At 33.3% G+C, this 11,963-nt stretch overlaps 1 protein-coding gene across 1 annotated transcript in view; it reads right to left on the reverse strand.

Annotated features, from left to right (window-relative positions):
- Nucleotides 1-3,098: 3,098 nt before the first annotated feature.
- LOC107678737 (uncharacterized protein C14orf132-like) overlaps nucleotides 3,099-11,963 on the reverse strand; it is a 9,687-nt gene continuing 822 nt past the window's right edge. The window contains exon 2 of the mRNA XM_016474114.1: nucleotides 3,099-3,423. Coding sequence (XP_016329600.1) covers nucleotides 3,187-3,423 — 237 coding nt within the window. The 3' untranslated portion in view covers nucleotides 3,099-3,186. The remainder of the gene's footprint in view (nucleotides 3,424-11,963) is intronic.

Raw genomic sequence — 11,963 nt, forward strand, 5'->3', positions numbered from 1 at the left:
TTTTCGAACCACCAAGCATGAGAGCATGTTCTAGTACACCCCCAAAACAAAATCAAGCCTTTGTAAAAGAGCATAATAGGGCCCCTTTAATGAATGGGTTACTGAATCATTGACTCACTCGAATCATTCAAAAATGTGGATTAATTTAGTAATAAAACACAGAGACAAACAACAGTTCTGCTGTGGCTTTGATTGGAACTATTTTTGTTTGCGAAATTGAGCAAAAACAGTCAATATTGTGCCAAAAATGTAAGTCACTTAATTTTAACTTCTTGTTTACTGAACTACGCAATATTGTGTCTAAAATGTAAGTCACTTAATTTGAACTTCTTGTTCATTGAACTACTATTGTATAAAATCAGTGTCACATTGCAATCATGTTCAGGGCCGTAGCCATCATTTCAGAAGTGAGGGGGACAGAAATGTCAAATGTATTAACTTTTTTTTTTTCCTTTAATGAATGGGTTACTGAATCATTGACTCACTCGAATCATTCAAAAATGTGGATTAATTTAGTAATAAAACACAGAGACAAACAACAGTTCTGCTGTGGCTTTGATTGGAACTATTTTTGTTTGCGAAATTGAGCAAAAACAGTCAATATTGTGTCTAAAATGTAAGTCACTTAATTTGAACTTCTTGTTCATTGAACTACTATTGTATAAAATCAGTGTCACATTGCAATCATGTTCAGGGCCGTAGCCATCATTTCAGAAGTGAGGGGGACAGAAATGTCAAATGTAATAACTTTTTTTTTTTTGTCTAATTGACAGGTTTTCTTTTTTCTTATCTCTTACTTTTAATTGGCTAAGAAATCAAATACACTGCTGGAGAATTACCAATAATTTGTATTATTAATTTCATTTGTAAAATTGTCCCTATATTTTCCTAATATCAGTTTTATGGTTTGTTTATATACTACACTTTTTTCCATTTTTTATCACAGAATAAGGAAGAAAATATATTTTATAGTTTCGATAGGCCACTGTAATAAATGCAATGTCAGTTAGCACTGCATTATTCAGATGCTTTAGTTTATTTATTACCTGGAGATGACTTGAAAAACACACGCAAACCATATAGTTTTGCAATCGTGCATGTATTGTCATTAAGTTTTTTATAGCTGGATGTCTGTGTCCATATTAGGGATTTCATGGCATGTCATAAGTTTTGGACTTTCTGCGCTTGAGAGAGATTCTGGTCCCTGGCCGGTCGATCAGTGCATCTCTGCCTTTAACATGTAGAGCTGTCAGCACTGATGCATTTTGGGAGGTTTACAAATGATGTTGATCCATAATGCATGTGGACATGATGTCATGTAGACTGAGGAGCCTATGATTGGCTTTAGATTGATTGAGCTGCCAATATTGTGTATAAATAGAGCTTGTTAAATAGGTAAACGTCATATTCATATGGGCTCATTGTGAGGATATCAGGTTAATATTTCATCCAGCTGAGGTCTGAAATCATCAGTGACTCCATCAGACGCATACAGCTGCACATCGTTTCTGATTCAGAATTAGGCGACAGGGAAATTGACGGATATTGGTTGTTAAACTTTTAATAGTAAATGGCATTTTCACCCAAAAAAGCTACAGAAACAGATTCATGCAACTCTGATTTTGAAAAATAAAGACTGTTCTCTTAAATATATACTATACACAAACTGAGCTTTTACTTTCTACACAGATTTTCTGTGATCAGATCATATTTGTTGACCAGAGGCCAGCTGCATAAACTCTATGTTAAGAAGTGTCTTAAGTACGAATTTGACCAACTAGCTGTTAACCAAGGGGTAATCAGTCTTATTTTTGGATTCAATTTAGACTAATCTATGCTTTTATTTAACTGAATTGACCAGTTTTAAAGAAAAAAAAAAAAATTAGATGACTAACTTGTAAGACTAGTCTAAACCTTTTATGCAACCGGCCCCAGCTTGAATCATTTTATATCATGAATACAGTCAGACAGGCTTTACAAATATAAAAAATAAACAAGTAACAGCTCCAAAACTTTGGCAGAGTTTCATGCACATTGTGTCTTAGAGTTTAAGTGTTATTGTGTTACAGCAGTCTGAACATAATCCATCGTAAAACTATCAATCATAGGGTCTTCTGCTATAAAGGATGAATTTATGCTCACTTTAGTTCAAACTGAATAATGAGCATATTCCCTACAGTAACTCATATTTGCATATCATTATGAGTCTGTTAGTGTTCTTAATTAGAAAGGATTAATCACCATGGCAACAGCTACTATTGGACCAGAGATGATCAAAGCCGCTTCAGCGTTTAGATGTGTTTATATCAGATGGGAGATGCCATGATGATTCAGTTCTGAAATGAGTAACTAAATGTACTTGAAATATTGATTTTATTTTATTAGAAGTAGAAAACAAGTGTGGAGAGACACTGGAAATCACTGGACTGAACCCAAGGTTAACTAAAACTAAAACGATTAAAAAAAAAATCATTACTTACAATAAACAATAACTGATTTTTTTATTGTATTTATTATTTAATAATTGTATTTTATTATTATTTATTATTTTAAATAAAATATTTTATTATTTATTATTAAATAAAATATTGTATTATTTATTATTATTAAATATTTCATTATTTATTGTTTCATTATTGAAACAATTTTATATATTGTTTAGTTTAACTTCATGTTCTAAGATAACTCAAATTAAATTAATACTTAATAAAGACTATAGTCATACATATTAAAACATAAAATAAATAAAAATACCAAAAATTTTTAATTGAAATAAAAAAAGAAAATAAAGTATAATTCAATATTTTTAGTATTTTTTATGTTTAGTTTTTATTCATTTTAAATTCAGTTTTAGTTATTGTAGTGCATCAGGTTGAATGAAAATGGGAAATGTTTCCTTGGCTACTAGCTGAAATAAAATTTTATTTCAGTTAACATTTATTTTATTTCAAGTAACATGCTTTTTTATGGTTTTATTTTTAAAATGATGCTCTCTGCACTATCATTGATTAGCACTTCTCAGAACTGCATCTTATTTCTCTGGAGATGTTCAAGGAGGTCCAGTTCTTTCAGTGAATTGAATCCTTTAGCTGGTCTCCTCATATGTCCACGACTCAGTGTGTGTGGAGCTGCACAATAAAATGATAGTTTTGTCTTCCCCATAAGTCTTATATAGCTGTTCCGTCCTCAGAAAGTAAAAGCATAAACGACTCCGACCACCACGATGTTGCCGATGGTGGCGAAGATGGCGATCCAGAGCCAGATGGCATCGCGGGACACGCGCTGCGGCTCCTCCTGCTGGACCTGCGCTGATGATGCAGGAGGCACAGCGTTCACACTGGCCGAGGAGTTAAAGAGCGAGTGCTCCGCGCTGCAGTCGTCCAGAGGTGACGCGTCCATGAACGCGCCGCTCATCATCGGAAGCTGAAACACAGAGAGTTCAACAAGCTTCACTGGCTGTGATGCACAGGAGTTTCAACTGGATTTTTACTTCGATTTTTAAACCTTTTTGTGGGTAGTTCCTATGTGGTTGCTAGGGTTTTCTGGGTGGTTGCTAGGGTGGTCTCGGTGGTTGCTAGGATGGTCTGGGTGGTTGCTATGTGATTACTATGATCTGGGTGGTGTGTACGATGTTGCTCTGGGGTTGCTGGGGTGTTCTGGGTGTTGCTAAGGTTGTCTGGGTGGTTGTTAGGATGTTGTGCAGTTGGTAGGATGGTCTAAGTGGTTGCTAGGGTGGTCTGAGTGGTTGCTAGGGTGTTCTGGGTGGCTGCTAGGGTGGTCTGGGTGGTTGCTAGGATGTTGCTGTGTGGTTGCTTGGGTGTTTTGGGTGGTTGCAAGAGTGTTCTGAGTAGTTGCTTTGAAGTTGCTATGGGTGTTCTGGGTGGTTGCTAGGATGTTGCTATGTGGCTGCTAGGCTGGTCTGGGTGTTTGTTAGGGTGTTTTGGGTGATTGCTGGAGTGTTCTGGGTGGTTGCTAAGATGTTCTGAGTTGTTGCTAGTGTGTTCTTATAGGTTGCTAGGGTGTTCCTTCAATGCAAGTCTATAGGATTTTTTTCACCTCTTTTGTAGGTTTTTTTTTTTTTTTTTTTTGAGTAATGGTAGTAGTGATATTTGCTTTAGCAAACACCACAAATAACATCATTGGGTTTGTAGTTGTATTTGCTGTGTGTACTTGCATGTGAGGAATATCTCTATACAACCTGACCAAACCCTGCCGCAGGCACTGAGGAGAAAAACCATCAAAGAACATCCACACGAGAACTGAAGTAAAGCAGAGCGCATCGCACAAATGCTGTTGCTCTGTCAGAAAATATTTCTCAGATCGTCTGTTTAGAAGCGTGTTTGTGGCTTCAGGCGTTTCACACACACACGCACGCACGCACGCACACACACACACGCACACGCGCGAGGCCCATGGTGAGAACTCGGACTTAATTAATGTGCCATATTTTGAAAGAGGGAAGTGATGGTGATTTATTGGGTGAGACATTGATGGCCCAACAGTGCAGTGTCATTTCTACTGTACACACTCAGAGGAAGCTTGATATTTTTAAAAAGAACACAGAAAGCCTTTCCTCATCCACAGTGACACAAACATGATCATCACAGTTTCTTGGTTTGACTGCTGTTAGTTTGACAGTTAGTCTGTTAGTCTGTAACTACATCATCATATTTAAATGCATTTCTTGAACAGTAATATTATTTTCTTTAGGGGTTCATCTTTTGTAATGTAGCATGTTTTTGTTTTTTTTTGCATTGCATTTGCGCTTGCAATACTAAATGTAGCCACTTTAAAATGTCACTTTGTTTTGAAAGCGTAGCAGCGTAGTATTGATGAGAAATACAGTGATGTTTTTCTTATTATCATTGAGATATGATTATAGTTTTTAATAATAGTTTGATTTTTTATTCTTATATCTGTTTTCATTTTTATTTTGTTAAAGTGTTAGTAATTTTGTTTGTTTTTGTCATTTTATTAGGTTTTTCTTTTTTAAATATGTCTATAGATCTTACTTTTATTTCAGTTTTATTCTTTAAAATAATGATTTTATTTATAATCAATAGTTAAACTAAATGAAAATGATACAGTAAGTCTGAGTTAAGTTTGAAAAACTTTTTTTTTTTTTTTATGTTTCAGGTTGAATGAACTATAATAATCCTGGTGATTTACTAGCTCTGCTCATTTGCTTCAAGACCTCTGTGTTTACACATTACAGTGGATGTGAACCGTTCACCTCGCTGCTTTTACAGCACTGTAACTTATTGATTCTGCCAGACAATCAATAAATGCATGACTGATAAGGGTTGCAGAGCGCTGGACGAAACCAAGCCATTGGGATAGGATAAGAGGTGGTGTTGTTTAAATGTGCATATGGATACTACATCAAAACATTTGAACACGGACCTCAGATGTAGGGATATTGAAGCTTTCACAGTGTAAATACTGTTTACCAACAGATTCTCTATTGATGTTCAGTCTGAGCTGGAAAAACTACAGATCGCCAGTTACATCCAGTTGCAAACTGATGCTGCTTTTATTTGTTTGTTTGTTTAGTTTTCTTCTTTTCTTTATGGCAGTTTATTATTGAGGTATCATTTACAATATAACATAGAATGTCACAGAATTTGGCAAGATTTGGATGCATAAATCAGAAGTATAATAATAATGATAAAATGTTTTAAATGTAAACCTGTCAAGGCAACATTTCTCATTTTTGTTTAGTTTAAGTTAAAGCACTAAAATAATTCAAACTAAAACGTAATAAAAAACCATATAGACATTAATATAATAATTAAAATAGTAATGACAAAAACACTAAATTACTAAAATTCAAATGAAAAAAAAAATCACAATAAAATGAATGAATAACATTAACAGAAACTATAATAGTATATCAATGATGCTAAAATATCACTGGCTTGAATGAATGAATGAGGAGAATGAAACTCACGGCACATGATAGCAAGCTAAATTACTAACCAATGTGTTTTCCTTTTAAGCATGAATTATTGATAAAAGAAACTATTTTATTTATGCACAATTGTAGGGAGCAGTCTGAACTCATTAGATGTGGAAAAATTCAACATTAAAACTTCTTCTTTATGAAACACACCTCCTCACAGTTTTATAATGCCATTTCAATATTTAAGACTTTGAAACTGGAAAAGAAATTTCACTTGTGCGTGAAGAGACAGACGGCAGAGGAAAAAGCTTTAAACAAAAGCTTCATTACATCCGGATGAAAAATGCATTTTCAGCTCTTAATGTGAAATCATTCCACACGCCATTCAGCTCTGTCATGCTAATGAGCTTTTCTAATAGAATTGACCTACTTCTGTACTGAATTACTCAAGTGGAAAATCAAAGTGTTTGGGCAGTGAAAGCACATTTAATGTCTGAATGTAGTAAAATATCAAAGAAAGTGTTTAAGAGCGATTCAGATGGTCACTGTATCTGTTGCATCACAGTAATATCTGATTGTTTGTACTGATAAATGAAGTTTACGTCTCGTAATTATGACTTTTTTTCTGAGCTTACTTCTTGCAATTCTGTTTTTTTTTTTGTTTCCTCCACGAAATAAAAAATAAAAAAGTTAATTGCGACTTTTTATCTCACAGTTCTGATTTTTTGTCTCAGAATGGCGAGTTTATATCTTGCAATTCTGACTTTATAACTCTTTCACTTATAACACTTTCTGAGAAAACAGAATTAAGATATTTCTTTTAGGTAATTAAGAAGTAAGATGTAAACTCAGAATTCTGACTTTTTTTTCTTGCAACTCCATCTCAAGTTTACATCTCACATTTCGGACTCTTTTCCTCACAACTCTGAGTTATCTCTCACAATTCTGTTTTTTTCTTCCACAAAATAAAAATGAAAAAGGTAATTGAGACTTTTTAGCTCACAATTCTGACTTTTTTCATTACAATTGTTAGTTTATTTCTCACGATTCTGATTTTATATTTTGCAATTCTGACTTGGAATTTTAAGTTTACATTTAGTAATTTTGTTTTTTGTTTCCACCACAGAATAAAAAATAAAGAAGGTAATTGCTACTTTTTTTCACAATTCTGACTTTATAACTTGCAAATTTGAAAAAAAAAAAGGAAAAAAGTTACAATTCTGAGTTTATATCTCCCTATTTTTCTTGCAGTTTTGAGTTTTATCTCACAAATCTGACTTTTGTTTTTTTTAGAATTACGAGTTAATTATGAGAAAAATTTCAGAAATGTGAGATAAGAAGTCACAATTACCTTGTTAATTTTTTCATCCTGTGGTGGAAAACAGCTTTCACAAATACTACATCACATACTACATGAGTTTAAATCTGTGATCTGTGATCCTCTCTGATGTGTTTTGCTCAAGATGCTGCCGTGTCTTTATAAAAGCACTTTGGTTTCAGAAGAACAGGAGCCTGTGGCGTGAAGATGTTCTCCAGACGGACTGAAGCAGGTGTCTGTTCTCCTGCATGGGCTTTTAGAGAGCACACACACTAAAACTGATTCCCAGTGTTGTGCAGATACAACTGAGGGTTTGTTTCAGGGAGAAACAGGGTCATTTTGGGGCAGCAAGACATTTTGAACGTATACCACTGAGCTACTAATGAAATACTAGCATACTGCCTAATGCACGCTGTTTATATGTAAAAAGTAAACAGTACACATTATGCAATAATATACTGAAGATACTACTGTACAGCACAATTTAATGCTTTAATGTTTTCTATACAAAATAGAAAAGAAAATTCACAATTTAGATGCTTCTCAGATGTTTCTCCTGAGAAAAAGACCCCAGTGATCTGACATGTGTGAGCTTCAGAAGAGATCTCAACTATGTCTCAAACTCTGCTCAGATTTGCTCAAGATGCCGAAGTCTGCAATAAAAAGTCAGAGATTTCTCAAATATTTCTTATCAAATGAGCTGAGCTGAGCTGCTTTTCAAATTCATTTTATAGCTTTATACTCTTGCAGGATGACAACTATTGACTCGCTTTCGTCTATTTTTTTAAATAAATTTTTGTTTTAAAAATTAAGAAGTTAAAAATTCAAGTTAAAATTAGCATAAATTAAATGCAGGTAAACAAATACAATCGTGATAAATGTTGCAACTTGAAGATTTAAAATTTATTTTAGTGATGAGAACTTGGGAGTAAATTTGCATAATTTTGTCATTATTGTTTTCATAAAAATAATGTTAAATTGCATAAATATGAACTTTTGGTTACTTGAAGTACAATAAAATAAGTGTTAACTGAAATTAAATAACATAAAAAAAACATAACTAAAACTTAAATAAAAAATAATAAAACTATATGGACAGTAAAAAAAGACACATAACTAATATAACTGACAAAAATAGTAAAACTTTAAAATGAAAATGAAAAATACGAAAATAAAAACAAAATCTTGCTGTTGTTTAGTCTGCACTTGAGGTTGAGGTTAAAACTTGTGCATTGTAATTGTACAGTCTTTCTGTTCAGGGAAAATTAACCAAACATAAAAACAAAAGTAAATATTATTAAAACTCTAAATATTATTGATCTTAAACAGAATAGCTAATACGTCTGCTCATACCTCACATTTGGGTCATATTTTTCATAATCTGTGATTGACAAGCCATCTTTAACGATTATCACGTCAGACGGTATAGCTTTCAACTTCACTTGATCAACAGCAGGATCTCCAGTGAGGCGTTGTGATGTTTGTGACAGGAAACTAGAGAAAGAGATGGAAACAGACCTCCAGCAACAACATGACCGACTTCCACGAGAAGAAGAAACCAGGTTTGGGGCTAAAAGGGATATTTTCTTGAATGCACATCAGCTCAGTCAGACGGAGGGCACCACAGCACATTCTAGGGAATAATATCAGTTTCATGAGCTTCATGCAGATGCGTTTTGATAATCTTGCTTATGTTTTTTTTTTTCCTTGCATCATCAGTGAAAATGAAGGATACTCTGAATACATTTTGGTTACGTTTAGAAAACGTTTTGCATAATGAGTGTTGCTGCAGTTTTCATTGGCTCAAAAAAAAAAGAAAAACACTTTACACGTGCATGAGATTTTAAACTGATTATGCACTGGATTTTGCTGTTTATCATGCAATATCATATGCAACCTATTAAAACCTGTGTAGGCTTATTCCTGCCACAGAATAAAAAATAAAAAAAAGATAATTGTGACATTTTATCTCACAATTCTTGCTTTTTTTCCTCACAAATCAAGCGTAGCGTTAGTTCTGCCAGGGCACGTTAGTCAAGCTCGCATCAGCTGACTCTCAGCTGATCCACATCTACCTATAGGAATACGACACCTATCTAAGCATTCATATATAAGGTCCTTCAGTATTATCAGCAGCTTTTGAGTTGCTCAATAGCTAATTACCCTCCTCCATCCCCAGCTCCTCCTCTCGTCAGTCAGGATTCGGCCTTCTGATTCTCCTTTGAATCAGACTAACTTCTAAAATGTGTACATTAAATTATTGAACATTAATGATATCTGCAATAAATTATGTAATAAAGTATGAATGTGATCAAGTGGCTATGTATGTGGACATTCCTTTAGAGAACCCAACAAACCTCATTACTTGTGTGTTTTAAAGCATCGCTCTCCAAACATATTGACAGTTTAACTCACTATCTCAGCGTGTTTTTAACGGCTCACGGTGTCCTACGGTTTCCTGTAGCTCTGAGAAAGCTCACGTCAGACGTTTTGGATCCACAGATAGAAACGATGCTCCACAGGGAGCAGAACGTGTGTCTGAAGCGTTACAGCATCTCTTAACAACATGCCACTGTTGTTTCATAAATTACTAATGCCAGCAATGCTTGTTCTCCTAGCGCTCCATTCTCATTTTTCAAGTGCTGGATTCATGAGCAGGTCATAAATAAAGTTGACAGCATGAAATGCATAAGAGTTTACAGTACATGACCCCTGTACAGTGACCCCAAAACACATTCAGCATGTGTGAATGTCATTGCATTAGATACAAAATATCTATGCCAGTCATTTACTGTAAAGAAAGATGCACAAACACACTTTGCAATCAAAACATTTGAGAAAAAGAAGTCTGCTAGTTACAAATGCTAAAATACAATAGATTGAATATGAATATCATTTATAAGTGTCCAGATAGTTATGGGCCACTCTGTGTTTTATGACAAACACTAAATGCATCTTCACTAGGGTTATTATTGTTAAATAAAATTAAACAAAACATTTTTGTTAATTGAAATAAAGCTAAAATAAAATAGAATTAAAATATAAATATTAAATGAAAAACTTTAAAGAAATAAATAAAAAACTTTAAATAAAAGCTAAATTAAAACTGAAATACACAATAAATTAAACATGAATAGTATTATTTAAAAAAATACTAATAAAAATGACAAAATCACATAAAATTAAAAAAAAAAGTTATTAAATTTTAAAATTAAAACTTAGAATAAACTAAATAAAATATAATATTAATGAAAAACTTAAAACTAAATGAAATAAGTTTAATTCAAAGTACTAAAATTACTAACTGAAAATAAATAAAGACTAAAACTGAATGGAATCTGAAATACAAAATAAATGAAACCTCAATAGTATTATTTAAAAAAAAAAAATTAAATATGACAAATCACATAAAATTACTAAAAATGTAAATATAATTTAAATGAAACTTCAAAATATAAAAATAACATCTAATTCTAAATATTCATAAAAAAAACAATAAAAGCGTATAAATAATACTAAAATAGCAGATCTTCACTGTTCAAAAAATGGTGTAGGATTTACTTTGAAACAATTTCCATTCAGAAATTGCTAGTAAATTTCACAAATAATTATAAATAAATGGTAACACATTGAAATAAATGTGACATTTTGAAATCAAAAGCCTAAAATAGTATTTTCTTGTAAAACATACTTCAATAATCTATTTACAACTAAAAAAAAACAAAAAACATATTTTACAGCATTCATGCTCCTATAATAATAATAATTTCTATCTGCTTTTATATGTTCTTATTCATCATGCACATTCTGGTTTTGTGGTGAGTAAAGTGTGAAACAGTGACTGTGCTGTGTGTGTCTGTGTCAAGCGCTCGCGGCAGTCAAAGCGGCGCAGAGGAAAGTGACTCTGGAGGGTCACTGGAGCCGCGCTGAGCTGCCGGGGCCCGTCTGACACATTTGCTCTAGAAGATTCTTTCCTGCTGTGTGAAACGTGAGCCGTCGGCCGATGCGATGATGTGGGACACTTCTGACTGTTCAGCACCTGCTGTCCGCTCGCTCATGTTGGAGCTGGTGTGGTCATGGCAGATGCATTTACTCAAAGTCTGATGTGGAGTTTGAGAACAATAGCGTTTTTCACAATGTTCGATTCATTCATTATTTCTTCCAGTAGGTTAATGGAGTGTGCTGTGATCATTTGCAATCACTCTTGTGCTATCGTCACATCCGAAAAGTCATCGAAAGACAAATAGGTGCAATTGTTCAACTGCTTCTGACGTGCAGTTCAACGACTAGATGATATACAATCAATCTGGTCTTGATAAAACGCATCTCTCTTTTAGTCGAAATGCCTGAAGAGTCTAAAAACTGAATAAGGAGCGTTCATTCATTTGCACGTTCTTTCTTCTCTGTGATGGATGTTAAAAAATCACTTTCAAATAAAACAAGTAAGAATGGTGTTTGCAAAGTGAGTTTAAAGACCATTTAACCGTTAAAAGAAAAGATTTGTTCTTAATACAATAGACACGATTTCATTGAGGAAACTTGAAGACTGTGATATACTCTTACCCATAAAACAAATATATTTATTTTTATATGCATAGTTTATAATGTTCATAATATGACATATTTTATAGATTTTTGGCATTTTGCATTTTGTCATTACTGTAATGCAAAAAAATAAAATAAAAAATAAATAAAATAAAATAAATTGTAACATTTATCTTCATAGTATTTGTTTTAATGCAT

The sequence above is a fragment of the Sinocyclocheilus anshuiensis genome, unplaced genomic scaffold (genome assembly GCF_001515605.1).
Source record: "Sinocyclocheilus anshuiensis isolate Anshui unplaced genomic scaffold, SAMN03320099.WGS_v1.1 scaffold208, whole genome shotgun sequence".
Taxonomy (NCBI): Eukaryota; Metazoa; Chordata; class Actinopteri; order Cypriniformes; family Cyprinidae; genus Sinocyclocheilus; species Sinocyclocheilus anshuiensis.